We start from the raw sequence: 20,365 nt of genomic DNA on the forward strand, positions 1-20,365 counted from the left end.
TGACTTTACCTGGCCGTAATTAAATACTTCTAACATTAGATAAAGAAATTTAACCTACCTCATCAAAGGTGTTGTCGTCTTTCTTCAAAGCTATAAAATAAAAGGGGAAAGGAAACAGTTATTGTGAAACATCTCAAAGACACTAAGTATCTAAGTTCTAAAAAACAGAAAAAAAAACCCAAATCAGTATGGTGTTTTCATTTCAAAAAGTAAAATCGTACCCCAACCTGAATAACAATGTTATGATACAAATGTGAAAACTGCAAATGAGAGAGAGAATTGCACAGCACGCATCTTTGTGAGACACTTTCATAAATATGTAAATGGAACTATCCTCCCAGCTGTGGAAAAGAAGTATGCATATCTTTCCTCTATTTCTTCTTTAGTAGGAAAATGTTTTAATGAAAGTATTAAAGAATCAAAAAGCAATCTTAAAAAAATTTCCCCTTAAACTTCTGGTGTTTGCTGGTCTATCATTAAGCATGGTGGCTGGACCTCCCAAACCAGTTGTCAGGAAGACATCCACTCTGCACAGTGCCCGGAATGAGATTTTCATACTGAGAGCAGTTTAAGTTTGATGATGAAAGATCAAGCGTGTAAAATAAGCACTGCAGAAACATAATTCAAACAGTTTCAACATGATAACTATTCTAACAAAGTATCACCAAAGGAAACAATACATGTGGAATATGTTATAGGTACTAGCAAATACTTAAAATTTATTTTAAATATTCATGACTTCAGAATTGAAATTTTATTACTCCAAAGAGAAAGAGAAGTATTTCACATATATGGTTGGCAAACACCTAGTTCCTTAAACCCTACAATTACTTAGAATGTTTCAGATTAAGGAGAATGCACAAAGGAGTGAATTTAGCTGAAAACACAAGTTGGAGAAATGTTTCAGACGTACAGAATTGTGCATAAGTGTTTACTGGTCTATAATGGATAGTTCTATTCAGGATAGAAGTGCTTGGGTAGCTCTTACTTGGAAAGCTATGTTCTGACCAAAGCAATGGAAAACAAATAGTTTGGGCAGTTAAGCTCTGAGAGAAGTCCTGTGCCTAAACTGAAGCCATCACATCAAAGCTTATATTATATTGTCTAGCAATCTTGCAAAGGTTCTTTTCTCTGTGTCATACTATAAATTTGTCTTTTTAAAACATCAAGAAGTCTGTGGTTGTGGTGATGAGTTAAGGCAGAAAAGGGTAGGTCAAGGGAGATAAAATGTTTCTCAAAGTTTAATTCTTAGTCTTCCCCTTTTGCCTAAGAAACTGATCTTGTAATAATTTTCTCTACTTCCTTTATTAGAGAACCATTTCTTCCGAATGGAAAATAAAAAGACAGATCTTTGTCCCAGTTTCAAATGGTTTATCTTGCATCCAATTACCCATATTACATAATGTATTTGACTTAATTTATATTAAATCTAAAATAACCCACTTTGGGGAATTCCCTGGTGGTCCAGTGTTTAAGATTTAAGACTCCATGCTTTCACTGCCAAGGGCACAGGTTCAATCCCTGGTGGAGGAACTAAGATCCCGCAAACTGCTTGATGTGGCCAAATAAATAAATTAAATTAAATAACCTACTTGGATAGAAAGGTAGAAGATCCTAGGTGATTCTTAATGGTGACATTTTTAATTCACAATATAAAACTTCTAATCCAGAAGGCTTTCTTTAAATACCAGTCAACAATGTTACTAGACTATACCCCTCACTCTCTCAACCCAAGGTGTGTCCTTTAATTAACATACTTGACTAGTGATTCCTTTATAAAATATTAGTGACCTACGTAAATATAGACAAGTTGTTCCATCTAAAAAAAGAACAATTTTTGGAATAAGAAATGATTAGCTCACTGATTTCAAATACAAAGTGAATTATTGTACAGCCTCATACCTCACTCATTTAACAAAGATTAAGGTAAAACACATTACGTTGCTGCCATGCAAAGTGCAAAGCTACAGCAGCAAGCTTATCATTCACAGCACAGACGTTTAAATATATCTTCTTTACTTGGGACATGATAAAAGTTCTAGAGATTGAGCCATGGGTTTTCCTAAGCAAAGTAACCAGTAACAACTACAGTTGATAACTTCTCTCAGGGAATTGCAAACAAGAAACGAAGACCCTCAAGTTGAGAGATTAGGAGAGTAGAAACTAGAATGTCTTTAACACCCAGACTGGACTATTTCTCTCTTGCCACCTAAATCCTGCCAATTCCTCCAACATTCTGGATAAAGGGGTGGGATCTGTAAGTAGAAAGAAAAGGAGGAAATAGAAGGGTCATTGCAGGTGTATTTCCTAAGATATAAAGAGCAGGAAGCCAGATTATCTCCCCTGTACATTATTCTCAAGCCCAGGACACCAGAGGGGAGAATATTTTAAGACCAAGAAGTCTACCCTTTCACTGAACTCTTCATTGCTAGATTGACACCTCACATAGTTTCTTTAAATATTGTATCCTTTTCCTGAACAGCAGTCAGTGGTAACAAAAAAGACCAATTAAAGATATCTTTGCCAAATATCTATCAGGTCATTGATGAATAAACTCTGACCTAGACAAGCACACAACATCTCATTATTGATTACATTCTCTGATTGTCATTAATTATTCATGTAAATACAAACCCACAATTGTCTTCAAGGATACCATGGAATAACAAGCATATTACATTTTTCTGGGTTAACAAAGGGGCATATATTAAGCCATCTAAGATAATCAGATATTCTATTCAGTCCTCTGCTCAGACACTGCTCCCGGCAGAAGTTTTTCCATGATCTCACCAAGACTAAAATGGTATCCCCTCCTATGTTCTTCAACAGCAAGTTATGCTAATCTTCATGATAGAATGTGTCCATGCTCATTCATTGGCCTGTCTTCTCTTAAAGTCCTTGAGGACAGGGACCAGTAACAATGGTCACTGAATCTGAATGCCAGCACAATATCTAGCACATAGGAGGTACTCGATAATTACTGGCAGAATTAATGAGTTGCACTTCAAAGGCAAAAGGATAGCATCTTACCCTTTGAGATACACTAAAGTTTTGGCATATGAAAACCATGTACTATTCTCTTATGAAAGAATCATAAATTCCATTTCACAGTTTTCAAATTAAAATCTTTTGAAACTACATTGGGAGAGGATATGGTACGATAGTTAAATTTTGCCTCTGAACCTTTAACCTTACATTTTTCTTTTTGACAGAACGGATTTATCAGGTGACAGCTGGACTCTAAAATTACACTCTTACAGAACAAGGTAACAAACTCCCAAATTCAGTGTAACCACAGCCTCTTCCTTTTATTCAGTTATCTCACAAACTGCATCTTTCAAAGAAATGGTATACGTAGGGTTCATCTCATATATCACAGAGTATAAACTTCCTTTCTCTAGAAGATCATCCAACTAAGTGTGAAGAAATGCATTCAAATGAATATGAAGAAATGTCAGTTCGACCTTAATCTTACACGGGCTATTACAGAAAGCCTTTCTCCTTCTAGGCAATCTTTCAAAAATAAAAAAGAAACAATGAAAGAAAAGAGGAAGTGAATTTTAATATAATTTTTTTAAACAATTAATTTCCCATTTGCCTTTGTTTATGCTAACCTAAATTTTTAAAAAAAGCGGGAGACAACTATAGTAATTCCTAATAAGTGAACACACTGACACTATTTAGCAGAAAACCATAAATACTCACTCCTGAAATCAATGGATGACTTTGAAATTCAATTACACCCATCTTATAAAAGAACCATAGCTGTGTTATAGTCACTCCCTGGCAGATGTAGTAAATTAGAGTGCTATGGCTTGAAAGCCAATGTGTTTTATTGGACCTTTTATAATATAGTAATCTCAGATCAGCTGTATTTGAGGTGGGCAGTGACAAAGTTGGCCTGATCTTTCATGTGTGAGTAAATTAAACATTAGCATTGTCGCTTTTATATAGTTAGAATTATTATTAATCTTTTATAATAATGGATTATTAATCCATAATTAATGAATATCATAGACTTTCAAAAATTGTCCTCATTTTCTATAGATGATCACTAACTTTTCATGGCTAAACAATGATACTGTATATTTTACCATTTAACAAACTACACTTCTGAATCATACTAAAAAAGCAAAATAAAGTCAGTATGTTTATTTCAAAAGCCGGAGTAGATTGGTTAAAGGGAATGAATATACTGAGATGTTGGATTACTCAGCAGGAATAAACCATTGACTCTTTGATCTCCTCATGAAGTACCAACGAAGAAATGAGGAAGATAGGAGATAAACAGAGAAATCAGAAGGAATAATAGCCTCCAATACTGATCTTCACCATGTGACAGATATTGCACTAGATATTTTATGTATTTTATCTGATCTAATCTTCACAACAACCTTAAGAAAACTGACAGATAAGGACTCTAGGATCTAAGGAAATTCTGCTAGTTGTTGCCCAAGGCACACAGCAGGCAAGGAAAATGGGATTCGAACCCAGATCAGCCTAACTCCAAAACCCATCCTGTTTTCAGGTTAGCCACACTGTAAAGTCAGTGGTCACTTCTCTTACTTGTCTTGCTTTCCACCTAGAAGATCCATACGTCAGCATGTTGTAATCACCAATAATGATAATAACACATTATGAACATCTATTGAGTCTTTATTCCATACAACACAGGACATCATATGCATTATTTCACTAAGTGCCAATAACAAAACTGACTTGAAAAACTGAAGCTCAGAAGGTGAGGGACCTGTCCAAGGTCACTCCACTACAAGCGGCAACACCAGAAATCCTAGTCCATCTGACACACAGCCCACACCTTTAAATCCATGCACTACGTAATCCCACAGTAAAGCCTCAATTCAACAGCCTCCAGCACCTTAAAAATCCTTAAATAGTCAGATTGATTGCATGCTTTTTGATTTTACAAATAAAACTTCAAAAAATAAATAGATAACAAAGACTTATTTTCTGTACTGCTACTCTAATGAATGTCTTGAGCTTGTTATACAATCATAATCATTTAAAACCTCTTTATCTCCTTTTACAGTATTCTGGAATGAGATATGCTATTCGAATCATGACCCTCCATCAATACAAGAAATAATCAGTTATGATCACTTCACTGTACTGTTTCTGAAAGGGAGGAAGTAAAATCTACTAGAACTTAGAAGACATTTTAACAAGAGTTGTAATCAAAAGGAGTTTCACATCACTAAATCTCTGTAAGCTAGAAAATCCAATTAACTATAATACCCCATTTGCCAGCATTGTAGTTAATCTAAATTTTACTGATTGTCGATCAAAACCTTGAAATTACCTAAACATAAGGAATTTTTATATTAATGTCCTTGGTTTCTTACTGAGATTCAATTGCAATGAATTATTTAACACAAAACTGGAAGAGTTCCAACAGAGTCATTAGCATTAGTAAATATACAGTTAATGCCTTATAGAACAGGGCTTAATGGACTCCAGAACCCGCCTCTGTGATAGTTTGGGTCAGGGACTGAAACATCCTCCTTAATAAAGCACAGCGACTCAACACCTTGCTTTCTCACACTCTTCTTGACTTCAAACTTCATTTGAATGCAGGGGCTCTTCATACACATCCCTAACTACTAAGAGTAAAATTGCAAATATCCCATACACAAAATAAATAAAACCAGGGCTAAATATTGGTTTCACAGCATAACTTTACAGTCATCTTGGGAAAGATTATGTATACCAATATGGAATTTTCAGTTAAAAAACAACAAAGAAAAGTAGGCTAAACATTTTTTTGACTTGAGGAAAGTTTGCATATTTCACGATGCACTTATACAATGATTTTTAAATGAATGGATGGAAGGACAAGGACAATACTCATATGCACTCCAGGGTTTTATTTTAAGGAATTAAGCACCTTATGCTTAATTTCCATTAACACCTTCATTAACATGGATGACATGTTAAACAAGTGAAACAAAGGCTAGAGGCTCCTTAGGGACTCTGAGGGGTTATTTTGTACGATTTTCTTGCTGAAAGCAGTTACCTGTGTAAATGAAAGTTAAGATGTTAGAGAAGATAGCTACCGTCTTAAGGTTAAAAGGGGTTTTTATGGCCAACCCTAGAAATCTAACCACCCATTCCACGTGACACTGTTGTCACCCTGTTATAGTCCGTGACATGGATTTATTCTTAAATGTCCTAAACATTTCTCGGTCGGTTATCTGTCGGTCAATTGGTTGGCTGAGTTAAAGACAATAGCCTTGGTCTAGTAAATGAAATAAGTTTGCGAGACTTATTCCTAAATGTTCAGACAAGTTCACGGCGCGAATTTCTCTGCAGCAATGTAAAGATTCAGAGGACTCGAGACTGAACGCCCAAATCTCGCTTTCGAGGACCCGAAGTACCGAACAAAAGGTCCCAAGGTATCTGTCCCACTTCTCTTTAGGTTGGATGTGTTAAACAATACCAAGGTACAAACTCAACATTTCACCAATTTCCAAAGCTAAATTATTGACCAAACACCCAATACCAAAGCCTGCGTGCAAAAAAATAGGTGACCCAGGCGGCCGGGCCGCCTGTCCCCGGCGGACGCGAAAGCAGGAGCGCTAGTGGCGAGGAGAGGGAACCCAAATTGTAGCCTTAATACCATGCACAAATGAACCCTCAGGTCCTGAGGGAAAGAGGTGTCTCTCCTTTTTGTCGTCGCCCTCCCGCAGGTCCTGGGCACTGTTCCCTCCACCCTCCGCGCGCAGCGCCCCCCACGCCAGTCCCGGGTGGCCGCTGCACCGCCAGTGCCAGAAGCGCGGGGCCGAGGGCGCGGGCATGGGGGCGCCGGGCCGGGTGCCCGGGACAGCACGCCACTCACCAATGCGGCTGAAACTATCCGACAAAGTTCTCCGCAACTTCTTCATCTTGCCGATCTTCTCGGGCGGCTGCGGCTCAATGAGGTCGCACATCTGGGCGACACGGGGCTCGACCAACTTCCCCAAACTGGTCCAGAGCGAGCGCAGACAACGGCGAGGACGCGCGGCGCGGCGAAGGCGGCGCCTCCTCCTCCTCCTCCTCCACCTCCTCCTCCTCCTCCTCCGGCCGCGAGGCGACGCGCAGGACTGGGGAGGCGAGCGGCGAGAGGCAGGCTGCACTCCGGCCTGGGCCGCGGCTCGACGAGTGGGGGCGTTCTACGTGGTGCCGGGGGCGGCCGCGATAGCCGCCGCAGTGGTGGCCCAGCGCCGCGCCGCCGCCGCTGCCGCCGCCCGGCTCATTTTCCCTCCTTTGTAACCGAGAGAAGCGCGGCCGGCGGCCGGCTGTGGGGGTGGCGCGGGCGGAGGCGGGGCGGGGGCGGGGGCGGGCCGGGGACTAGGTGCGAGAGCCTGGGGTCGCCGAGGGCGCGGGGCGCGGGCGGGAAGAGTTTCGGGCGCTCGGGAGAAAGAGCCGCGGCGCGGAACCGCCAGCCGCCCCGCCCTCAACCCCCTCCCGCCGCCGCCGCCGCCGCCGCCGCCGCCGCCCCGCCTCCCCCTCGGCCAAGGCCCCTGGGCGCGGGACCCCGGAGCGACCTCGGCCCCCCGCTTGGAGCCCGAGTCCTCTGCCACCGTCCCTGGCCTGCTCGCGACCCCGCGCTGTTCCCTCGGCTGCCAGCCCAGCCTGCGCCCGGGCCCGCGGAGGGCCGCGAACGGGCAAGGCTGGGAGCGGGCCGCCACTGGGGACCCGGTTCTCGCGCTGTGGGGAGGCCCCGAAAGGAAAGGGGCTGAACCTAGGTCGTTCATCGTAGTGGTTTTCTCCTTGACGCGATCGCGTGTGAAAAGAGCTTGGAATTGGGGGTGGGGGGTTGGCCGAGACCAATGCCTCCGGGTCAGGGGAGTGGAAAGGCCTCGGGGATGCGCTCAGGTTTGACGTTGACTTTTTGTTTTTCTTCAGTTTTGCCAAGGAAACTGAAGCGAAAGAGCTAAAGGGAAAGATGAGCCCGTTTCTTAGGAGAGTCAAGTGCAAAAGCAGAAGCGTCAACTGTAACTCCCCAAGGCAGGGCTAGTGCTCTGTTTCCTTCATCCCTCTGTCACACTGAGTGACGGACGGTAATGTAGCTGATTTCTGAAATGAACACCCAGTTCTATAGTAAATAGCAAACAGAAGGCCTTAGTCTATTTACCATTTTTAGAATATATTTCTAAACTGGAAGACTCAGAGGCATAAACATTCTGACCTCCTCGTCCCCTACCACAAAAAAAGCAACTTTAAAAAGCGGGGCTGGGGGGAAGCTTTATAAAATCCCAGAACCTACAGTTCGGGCAGCAAATACACATCGTCTTCATTCGGCTAAAACATGATGCAGCAAACCTCCAAAAGTCAGTCTCCCAGGGGAGAGAGAAGGAAGATGGGGGAAAGCCTGAATGTGTTGATTTGGGGCCAGCAAACTCCTTATGAATAGAAATGTAGTAATCTTGAGTCATCTAGCTGTGTAAGTAAAAAGAGCTTGTGAGCGTGTGACAATGTTGTTTGGTTTAAAGGAAGTTTTGGGGAGTTTATGTTTTATTAATAGATTTTTATCTGAAAACAAAAACTAGCCCCCTGCCTTCCTTAAATTGTGAGGTAGAACACTGATTTGTTCTGCTCTGCACTGAGCACATTATAGGGACTTGATAAATTGCAGCTGATTAAAGCCAGGAAGTCAAGCCAAGTGGGAGCAGAGGAGGGTGGGGAATTCCTCAAGAAAGTCCATATGACTTAAAATGGATGTTGAGTCCTGGGGACTATAACTAGATATCACTGAGAGCACCAAGCATGGCCTCAGAAAGGAAAAAGGTTGACTTTCACCACTTACTCAGGTTAGTTAGGGAGAAAGGTATCAGCTGCTTTGAATGAAAAGACAAAAGCAACCAGTCAAAATACTGATGGGCTCTACCTATCCATCAACAAAGATGAAGAAGTAGTCATTAACTGAATGAACTTTGACAACTATACATCTGTGGCTATCCTATTAATCATATTATTCACTCTGATAATGGCTGTTTCATATATACGTGTGTGTATGTGAGAATATATATAATATATTCATATTCTGTTTTACCTTCCCAGTGTTTAGTATTATTGACCTTTTAAAAGATAAACTTCTGTTTGAATAAATTATGGTATATGCATACTATAGTACAACAGGTAAACATTTTCAAAAATGAGATAGATCAATATGTATTGTGTAAATATGTCTAGAGTAAGTGAAAAAAATTTACCATTAACCTGTTTTCATATTTATAAGAAAAAGTTAGACATGTATATGTTTCTATATGCTTAGAAATTTTCTGAAAAAGAAGAGAACAACAAACTGTAAGTGTGTACACCCAGAATACAGTAAGTCCCCTACATATGAACAAGTTCCGTTCCGAGACCACATTTGTAGGTCCAATTTGTTCATAAGTCCAATGAACTTGGACTTGGAGGAAGAGGAGGTGAGAGATGGTAGAGCTGAAGGATCGTTCGCAATAGGAGATGGAGGGCAAGATGCAATTTCACTTATGCCTGTTGTTGACAGCACTGGTTTTGGCTCCTTGCTGGATTCAATTCTATCTACCCTTTTGAAAAAATGATCCAGTGATGTCTGGGTAGAAGCTCTTTTTCTCGTCATAGATGACGTGGTAGCACTGGATTGCATTCTGAAGAGCTGCTGCAACCTTCGTGTATCCTCCTATGTTCAGGTCATGTGCCTCAAGGACTAACAGTGCCTCCTCAAATAAAGAAAATCCCCTTGCCATTTCCTGCATCACGAATCTCTTTGGTTCTTCAGTTACTTCTTCTTCCTCTTATCTCTCTTTGTCCTTTCTCTGGGCCTCCAATTCCATCAGTAAGCTCCTCATGCTGCACAGCAAGGAGTTCAATGAAATCGTCCTCTTACAGATCTAGCTTGAAATAAAGATACTGTACTACTGTACTCTATACAGTACTGTACGGTAAAGTACACAAAAGTACAACCACTTGTAGAGGATGCACACACGTGACAATGTATGCCAGACACATGAACTAACTTACGTGATTAGACATGCGAATACATGTTTGCATCTTTGAAAGTTCAGAACTTGAAGGTTCGTATGTAGGGGACTTACTGTAGAGAGAACATTTTCTTTGTACCTTTAAGTATAATTTGAATGTTTTATGCCCCCAAAATGCATTGTTTATAATAATAGAAATAGTAATTTAAAACATAAACATAATATTTACTTCATTTTTACCTATCCCACGCCAAAAAAATTTCACCTAATTACAATGGTATACCTTGCAGGAGAAACAGTTGTTAGTAATGGACCAAGTAAACCTTGGCAATTATGAATAACCAACTCCCAGCACATGCTTATCTGCTTCCTTTGTTGGTTATAAATTAAAATGGCTAATTTTGCAAGAAACTGTGATACAAAGAAGGAAATTTTTAACTGGATGCTTTTACTATATGTACACTTATGTTATAGGATTCAACTTTTTTTTTTTTGGCCATGCCGCCCAGATTGTGGGATCTTAGTTCCCCAACCAGGGATAGAACCTGTGCCCCCTGCATTGGAAGCCCAGAGTTCTAACCACTTGACCACCAGAAAATTCCCAGATTCAACTCTTTATATGGTTATTCGTTTCACATTTGCCTTCATCTTAGATTGTAAGTTCCCTGAGGGCAAGAGCCTTAGATACAAAAGGTATAATACCTGTTTCATAGTGGACGTAAATTAAATGTCTGTCAACTAATTAGAGAATATATTGCTGCCACTGAGAAGTAATGTGTTGTCCTCAGAAACAAAGATGACTATTCAGCATCTGTGTGGCATATGTATTTTCAGTGGGAGGATGGATCTGTGCCAGTTCTCCATCTGAACTTCTCATTCACAAGGTTATAGTTTTGGCTGGCCTGAATTAAAGGTGCAGTGTCTGCCTATAAACAGATAAACTTACCGAGGGGCTGAACCCAGCATGGGTTGAACTGAATCGAATTCATCAATTAAAGCATGTGTGTGTATTAATTAGGCCTAGAGTGATAGCAGCAGTGGCTGGAGACCCAGGACTCATGGGTTTTCATCCCTATTCTATCACAAAGTGTTGTGTGGCCTTAGACAAATAAGTGATTTACCCACTTCCTTATCTGTAAAATGAGAGTCTTGAACTAGCTGACCTCTAGGGTCATCCATAGCGGCCAAATTCTAAGTTGAATGGTGAAATTTCTGCTCTCCCAGCTTAAACACTGGGATATATAATGAACAGTAATTAATACACAAATAAGAGAGACAAGGATCCAATGATAAAAATTATGAGAAATTTAAGATACATTATTTCTAGTCATGTTATACATAAATTATGCTTTTCTTATGAATGGATCTTGTCCATATAAGAAAAATAGCAGGCTCATATGCTGGCAGTAAATTTTAAGGGAATGAATCCTAATCTAAATCAGATGAAATATAGAGGATTTGATTAGAATCTAAAGTACCAACAAAAGCAGAAGCAGATTTACTGACCTGAAATAGTATCAAAAGATATTATCAGAGAAAAGAAATCTATGAAAAAAATGATGCCAAGGATGTGGGGACTAGAGTTGGGAAGTGAAGTTAAAGTGAAAACATATGTTAATTAATGTAAAATTTTAGAATTTAGCCAGTGTAGATAGCTAAAGATTAAGACATATTGTTGACTGTAATTACTAAAGTGGTAGAAACTAACGTAATTAAATATCCGCTTAGAACTCTAAACAGTTACCCCAGTTAATTATTTTTTTAACACTTTATTTTTTTATTTTCTTTTACTAAATAGAAATCTAATTAGTCCAATTACTTAAATGCAAGCATTTACATTAGAAAATGAGTTCTCTTCAATCAAAATTCTGTAACAAGAATTTAGCACTTTACAAAATTCTGTAATATGTCACATGACATACATAGCTATAACTTTTTATGTTGTAGCAACAGGTACTTAAGTCAAGACTTCAGATTTTATTAAAGAACAATCTAAAACAATAGTAGAGTACAGATATAAGAAATGAAAAAGACCTCATGAATGGTAGTTAAAATAGAAAACAGGACAAAAGCAAGGTAAAATATAATGCTCCAAGTGGCCTCTACATTTTGGTAAAAGATAGAACTATCTGAGAAAAATTATTTTTACTTTGAAGAAAGTTATAAAATTACATTAATTTAAAAACGTTAACAGATGCATGATGTATGCAACTTACTTTCAAACAGTTCAGAAAAAAATAGACATACGTAGAGTGGAAAAGATCAATAGAGAAAGCATACAAAAATGATAAAGCAAACAGTACAAAATGTTAATAGGCAAATCTAGGTAAAGGTTATATGTACGTTCTTTGTGCTATTCTTCTTTTTTCTTATTAGTCATCAATTTAATACACATCAATGAATACATGTCAATCTCACTCCCCCAATTCATCACACCACCACCACCACCACCCCCGCAGCTTTCCACCCTTGGTGTCCATACGTTTGTTCTCTACATCTGTGTCCAATTTCTGCCCTGCAAACTGGTTCATCTGTAGCAATTTCTAGGTTCCACATATATGTGTTAATATACAATGTTTGTTTTTCTCTTTCTGACTTACTTCACTCTGTATGACAGTCTCTAGATCCACATCTCAACAAATGACCCAATTTCATTCCTTTTTATTGCTGAGTAATATTCTACTATATATATGTACCACAACTTCTTTATCCATTCATCTGTCAATGGGCATTTAGGTTGCTTCCATGACCTGGCTATTGTAAATAGTGCTGCAATGAACATTGGGGTGCACGTGTCTTTTTGAGTTATGGTTTTCTCTGGGTATGTGCCCAGTAGTGGGATTGCTGGTCATAATGGTAATTCTATTTTTAGATTTTTAAGGAACCTCCATACTGTTCTCCATAGTGGCTGTATCAATTTACATTCCCACCAACAGTGCAAGAGGGTTCCCTTTTCTCCACACCCTCTCCAGCATTTGTTGCTTGTAGATTTTCTGATGATGCTCATTCTAACTGGTGTGAGGTGATACCTCATTGTAGTTTTCATTTGCATTTCTCTAATAATTAGTGATGTTGAGCAGCTTTTCATGTGCTTCATGGCCATCTGTGTGTCTTCATTGGAGTAATGTCTATTTAGGTCTTCTGCCCAGTTTTGGATTGGGTTGTTTGTTTCTTTAATATTGAGCTGCATGAGCTGTTTATATATTTTGGAGATTAATCCTTTGCCCGTTGATTCGGTTGCAAATATTTCCTCCCATTCTGAGGGTTGTCTTTTCGTCTTGTTTATGGTTTCCTTTGCTGTGCAAAAGCTTTGAAGTTTCATTCGGTCCCATTTGTTTATTTTTGTTTTTATTTCCATTACTCTAGGAGGTGGATCAAAAAAGATCTTGCTGTGATTTACGTCAAAGAGTGTTTTTCCTATGTTTTCCTCTAAGAGTTTTATAGTGTCCAGCCTTACATTTAGGTCTGTAATCCATTTTGAGTTTATTTTTGTGTATGGTGTTAGGCAGTGTTCTAATTTCATTCTTTTACATGTAGCTGTCTAGTTTTCCCAGCACCACATATTGAAGAGACTGTCTTTTCTGCATTGTATATCCTTGCCTCCTTTGTCATAGATTAGTTGACCATAGGTGCATGGGTTTATCTCTGGGCTTTCTGTCTTGTTCCATTGATCTGTGTTTCCGTGTTTGTGCCAGTACCATACTGTCTTGATTACTGTAGCTTTGTAGTATAGTCTGAGGTCAGGGAGTCTGATTTCTCCAGCTCCGTTTTTTTCCCTCAAGACGGCTTTGGCAATTTGGGGTCTTTTGTGTCTCCATACAAATTTTAACATTTTTTGTTCTACTTCTGTAAAAAAAATGCCATTGGTAATTTGATAGGGATTGCATTGAATCTGTAGATTACTTTGGGGAGTATACTCATTTTCACAATATTAATTCTTCCAATCCAAGAACATGGTATATCTCTCCATCTGTTGGTATCATCTGTAATTTCTTTCATCAGTGCCTTATAGTTTTCTGCATATAGGTCTTTTGTCTCCCTAGGACGGTTTATTCCTAGGTATTTTATTCTTTTTGTTGCAATGGTAAATGGGAGTGTTTCCTTAATTTCTCTTTCAGATGTTCCATCATTAGTGTATAGGAATGCAAGAGATTTCTGTGCATTGATTTTGTATCCTGAAACTTTACCAAATACATTGATTAGCTCTAGTAGTTTTCTGAAGGCATCTTTAGGATTCTCTATGTATAGTATCATGTCATCTGCAAACACTGACAGTTTTACTTCTTCTTTTCCAATTTGTATTTCTTTTTCTTCTCTGATTGCCATGGCTAGGACTTCCAAAACTATGTTGCATAATACTGGTGAGAGTGGACATCTTTGTCTTGTTCCTTATCTTAGAGGAAATGCTTTCAGTTTTTCACCACTGAGAAAGATGTTTGCTGTGGGTTTGTCGTATATGGCCTTTACTATGTTGAGGTAGGTTCCCTCTATGCCCACTTTCTGGAGAGTTTTTATCATAAACCGTTGTTGAATTTTGTCAAAAGCTTTTTCTGCATCTATTGAGATGATCATATGGTTTTTCTCCTTCAATTTGTTAATATGGTGTATCACATTGATTGATTTGCGTATATTGAAGAATCCTTGCATCCCTGAGATAAATCCCACTTGATCATGGTGTATGATCCTTTCAGTGTGTTGTTGGATTCTGTTTGCTAGTATTTTGTTGAGGATTTTTTCATCTACATTCATCGATGATATTGGTCTGTAATTTTCTTTTTTTGTAGTATCTTTGTCTGGTTTTGGTATCAGCGTGATGGTGGCCTCATAGAATGAGTTTGGGAATGTTCCTTCCTCTGCAATTTTTTCAAACATTTGAGCAAGATGGGTGTTAGCTCTTCTCTAAATGTTTGACAGAATTCACCTGTGAAGCCATCTGGTCCTGGACTTTTGTTTGTTGGAAGATTTTTAATCACAGTTTCAATTTCATTACTTGTGATGTGTGTTCATATTTTCTATTTCTTCCTGGTTCAGTCTTGGAAGGATATACCTTTCTAAAAATTTGTCCATTTCTTCCAGGTTGTCCAGTTTATTGGCATAGAGTTGCTTGTAGTAGTCTCTTAGGATGCTTTGTATTTCTACGGTGTCTGTTATAACTTCTCCTTTTTCATTTCTAATTTTATTGATTTGAGTCCTCTACCTGTTTTTCTTGATGATTCTGGCTAATGGTTTATCAATTTTGTTTATCTTCTCAAAGAACCAGCTTATAGTTTTATTGATCTTTGCTACTGTTTTCTTTGTCTCTATTTCATTTATTTCTGCTCTGATCTTTATGATTTCTTTCCTTCTGCTAACTTTGGGTTTTGTTTGTTCTTCTTTCTCTAGCCCTTTAGGTGTAAGGTTAGATTGTTTATTTGAGATTTTTCTTGTTTCTTGAGGTAGGCTTCTATAGCTATAAACTTCCCTGTTAGAACTGCTTTTGCTGCATCGCATAGGTTTTGGATCATCGTGTTTTCATTGTTATTTTTCTCTAGGTATTTTTTGATATCCTCTTTGATTTCTTCAGTGATCTCTTGGTTATTTAGTAACATATTGTTTAGCCTCCATGTGTTTGTGTTTTTTATGGTTTTTTCCCTGTAATTCATTTCCAGTCTCATAGCGTTGCGGTCAGAAAAGATGCTTGATATGATTTCAATTTTCTTAAATTTACTGAGGCTTGATTTGTGACCCCAGATGTGATCTATCCTGGAGAATGTTCCATGCGCACTTAAGAAGAGAGTGGAATCTGCTGTTTTGGGATGGAATGTCCTATAAATATCAATTAAATCTATTGGTCTATTGTGTCATTTAAAGTTTGTTTCCTTATTTATTTTCCTTTTGGATGATCTGTCCATTGGTGTATGTGAGGTGTTAAAGTCTGCCACTATTATTGTGTTACTGTCGATTTCCTCTTTTAGAGCTGCTAGCAGTTGCCTTATGTATTGAGGTGCTCCTATGTTGGGTGCATATATATTTATAATTGTTATAGCTTCTTCTTGGATTGATCCCTTGATCATTATGTAGTGTCCTTCCTTGTCTCTTGTAACATTCTTTACTTTAAAGTCTATTTTATCTGATATGAGTATGGCTACTCCGGCTTTCTTTTGATTTCCATTGGCATGGAATATCTTTTTCCATCCCCTCACTGTCAGTCTGTATGTGTCCCTAGGTCTGAAGTGGGTCTTTTGTAGACAGCATATATATGTGTCTTGTTTTTGTATCCATTCAGCAAGCCTGTGTCTTTTGGCTAGAGCATTTAATCCATTCACGTTTAAGGTAATTATCGATATGTATGTTCCTATTACCATTTTCTTAATTGTTTTGGGTTTGTTTTTGTAAGTCCTTTTCTTCTCTTGTGTTTCACACTTAGAGAAGTTCCTTTAGCATTTGTTGTAAAGCTAGTTTAGTGGTGCTGAATTCTCTTAACTTTTGCTTGTCTGTAAAGCTTTTGATTTCTCCATGGAATCTGAATGAGATCCTTGCTGCATAGAGTAATCTTGGTTGTAGGTTCTTCCCTTTCATCACTTTAAGTATATCATGCCACTCCCTTCTGGCTTGTAGAGTTTCTGCTGAGAAATCAGCTGTTAACCTTATGGGAGTTCCCTTGTATGTTGTTTGTTGTTTTTCCCTTGCTGCTTTCAATAATTTTTCTTTGTCTTTAATTTTTTCCAATTTGATTACTATGTGTCTTGGTGTGTTTCTCCTTGGGTTTATCCTGTATGGGACTCTCTGTGCTTCCTGTACTTGGGTGGCTATTTCCTTTCCCATGTTAGGGAAGTTTTCGATTATAATCTCTTCAAATATTTTCTCTGGTCCTCTCTCTCTCTCTTCTCCTTCTGGGACCCCTATAATGGGAATGTTGTTGCGTTTAATGTTGTTCCAGAGGTCTCTTATGCTGTCTTCATTTCTTTTCATTCTTTTCTCTTTATTCTGTTCTGCAGCAGTGAATTCCACCTTTCTGTCTTCCAGGTCACTTATCCGTTCTTCTGCCTCAGTTATTCTGCTATTGTTTCCTTCTAGTGTATTTTTCATTTCAGTTATTGTATTGTTCATCTCTGTTTGTTTGTTCCTTAATTCTTCTAAGTCTTTTTTAAACATTTCTTGCATCTTTTCGATCTTTGCCTCCATTCTTTTTCCGAGGTCCTGGATCATCTTCACTATCATTATTCTGAATTCTTTTTCTGGAAGGTTGCCTATCTCCACTTCGTTTAGTTGTTTTTCTGGGGTTTTATCTTGTTCCTTCATCTGGTACATAGCCCTCTGCCTTTTCACCTTGTCTATCTTTCTGTGAATGTGGTTTTTGTTCCACAGGATGCAGGATTGTAGTTCTTTTTGCTTCTGCTGTCTTTCCTCTGGTGGATGAGTCTATCTAAGAGGCTTGTGCAAGTTTCCTGATGGGAGGGACTGGTGGTGGGTAGAGCTGGATGTAGCTCTGGTGGGCAGAGCTCAGTAAAACTTTAATACGTTTGACTGCTGATGGGTGGGGCTGGGTACCCTCCCTGTTGGTTGTTTGGCCTGAAGCAACCCAACACTGGAGCCTCCCTGGGCTCTTTGGTGGGGCTAACGGCAGACTCTGGGAGGGCTCACGCCAAGGAGTACTTCCCAGAACTTCTGCTGCCAGTGTCCTTGTCCCCCCGGTGAGCCACAGCCACACCATTCTCTGCAGGAGACCCTCCAACACTAGCAGGTAGGTCTGGTTCAGTCTCCCCTGGGGTCACTGCTTCTTCCCCTGGGTCCCGCTGCACACACTACTTTGTGTGTGCCATCCAAGAGTGGAGTATCTGTTTCCCCCAGTCCTGTCAAAGTCCTGCAATCAAATCCCGCTAGCCTTCCAAGTCTGATTCTCTAGGAATTCCTCCTCCCATTGCTGGACCCCCAGGTTGGGAAGCCTGACGTGGGGCTCAGAACCTTCACTCCAGTGGGGGACTTCTCTGGTATAAGTGTTTTCCACCCAGCAGTTATGGGATTTGATTTTACTGTGATTGCACCCCTCCTACCATCTCATTGTGGCTTCTCCTTTGTCTTTGGATGTGGGGTATCTTTTTTGGTGAGTTCCAGTGTCTTCCTGTCGATGATTGTAGAGCAGCTAGTTGTGATTCTGGTGTTCTCTCAAGAGGGAGTGAGAGTACATCCTTCTACCCCGCCATCTTGGTTCCAATCCTCACCCTAGTTATTTTTAGGATCAAATATTATCCTTCTTTTTTGAACACATCCAGGAACTGAAATAGCACAAGGTTAGGTGACCTATACCAAGTTCCCAGTGAGTCATCAGTGAAACTGGTACATGGAATTCAAAACTCTTGTCACCAACTTCTTTGTTCCAACTGTTGGATAACGTCCAGTCTTAAGGATTTCTTTTTGTTGTTGTTATTGTTGTTGTTTTGACAATGACAAATTTAAAATCAAAAAGGGAGGCAAATGGAAGATTGAAGAAACCAGTGTATTCTCACAGTTAAATGGAGGCTCTCCCACTTCTTTCCTCCCTGTTCTATCAGCCATCTGTTGCCTAGTCACTCATAATTCAAATCCTTTTCACTTTTACAGAAATCACTCACTGCTGACACAAATCTCCAGGCTTGTTCAGCAATAAGACCTGACTGTTTTATAGGTAATTCTATATTTTTTCATCATATATTTCAAGAGACCTTGGGATGTAAGTAAATTGACCTACTTGCAAATGACTGTAGGAAGAACAAAGAAGTTGCAAACCCATCCAAACGGTGTCAAGTATAAATTAGCTCAGAATAGTTTTGAAGAAAATAGACTACCAAGGTCAAAGTGTGCATTGAAATACTGGTAAATTCCCCTCTCCTACTAAATCATACTTAAATATTACAATGGCCTATCATTCCTGTTTTTCATTTTGTATAATTTGTAAATAGAATTTTATATGAAAAAACATCTACTACCGTTTCAAACTAACATACAATTCACTCAGTTATCCCTTTGGTGTTATTTGTGTGTGGGGAGAGATGTGTCATTACTAAAGGGTCCTCATTTATGATTGTCATCAATTTCAATGCATCATTTTGCACCCAGCAGAATTAAAATTCAGAGGCCAGTCCTGTAATTGAACTGTGGACATGGATGCAAAAGTGGTCAGAAGCTAATACTTCAGGGAAACCAAAACTTTTGGTCAGTCTAGACAAGTCCTGTTAGGAGCAATTAAATTCAGAAATGTAGCTTTTCTATCAAAAACATCCTAGTCTTTGTTCCCAATGCCCTTGACAGTTCATGTGCATTCACACGCCTATTCTTTTTTTTTTTTTTAATTTATTTTTGGCTGCATTGGGGCTTCATTGCTGCATGTGGGCTTTTTCTCTGGTTGCGGCGAGTGGGGGCTACTCTTCGTTGTGGTGCACAGGCTTCTCATTGTGGTGGCTTCGCTTGTTGTGGAGCATGGGCTCTAGGCACGTGGGCTTCAGTAGTTGCAGCACGCGGGCTCAGTAGTTGTGGCTCACGGGGTCTAGAGCACAGGCTCAGTAGTTGTGGCTCACAGCTTAGTTGTTCCATGGCATGTGGGATCTTCCTGGACTAGGGATGGAACCCGTGTCCCCTGCATTGGCAGGTAGATTCTCAACCACTGCGCCACCAGGGAAGCCCCACATGCCTGTTTTTTTTTTTAATTATTATTATTTTTTTTGGCTGCATTGGGTCTTCATTGCTGCATGTGGGCTTTCTCTAGTTGTGGCGAGTGGGTGCTACTCTTCGTTATGATGCGTGGGCTTCTCATTGCAGTGGCTTCTCTTGTTGCTGAGCACAGGCTCTAGACACATGGGCTTCAGTAGTTGTGGCGCATGGACTTAGTTGCTCCGTGCCCACATGCCTATTCTAATCAAGTGCTTACAAGCCAGAAAATGTATCCATAGGATAACTATATTGATGATGTTGTTGGATATATCATGTTCCCTAGCTAAAATGGCTTACTGTTTATAATTTTAAAATGTAACTAGAATAACTTGTGGCTTTATAATGGGCTACAAATTGATGATCTCATCTTATTTTAACCCATACTACTCCAAGAGACATTATCATTATCACTATGTTACACAAAGCAAATGGGCATAGACATGCCAAGAGACTATCCCCAAGAGGTTCCAGTTTTAGACTGAGACACACTTTGGTTACCAAAATCTTTTCTTCAATAAAGCATTTTTGTAGCACGATGTATGGCATTTTCTTTTTCTTTTGATATATTTTGGGTATAATTATTATTGTCCTTATTGTATAGAAAGGAACTATTCTGAAGCAGAGAGAGTGCAAGGAACTGGCCAAACTCAAACAGGTTTATGGATGGGTCAAAACTCCTAAACTCTAGCACTGTAATTTGCCTTTTTTTAACCTTATGGGAAGAAATTAGAAGT

General features: G+C 39.4%; 1 protein-coding gene across 3 annotated transcripts in view; it reads right to left on the reverse strand.

The window, feature by feature from the left end:
* The window catches only part of CDK14 (cyclin dependent kinase 14), a 591,939-nt gene extending 584,868 nt beyond the window's left edge, over positions 1 to 7,071 (reverse strand). The window contains exons 1-2 of one of the 3 annotated variants that reach the window (XM_065884381.1): positions 6,857 to 7,071; positions 59 to 90 (exon numbers count right to left, since the gene is read on the reverse strand). In XM_065884381.1, the coding sequence (XP_065740453.1) occupies positions 59 to 90; positions 6,857 to 6,947 (123 nt within the window). In that variant the 5' untranslated portion in view covers positions 6,948 to 7,071. The remainder of the gene's footprint in view (positions 1 to 58; positions 91 to 6,856) is intronic. The other 2 variants (XM_065884383.1, XM_065884382.1) reach the window with 2 other exon arrangements.
* Positions 7,072 to 20,365: the final 13,294 nt, after the last annotated feature.

The sequence above is a fragment of the Phocoena phocoena genome, chromosome 9 (genome assembly GCF_963924675.1).
Source record: "Phocoena phocoena chromosome 9, mPhoPho1.1, whole genome shotgun sequence".
Lineage (NCBI taxonomy): Eukaryota > Metazoa > Chordata > Mammalia > Artiodactyla > Phocoenidae > Phocoena > Phocoena phocoena.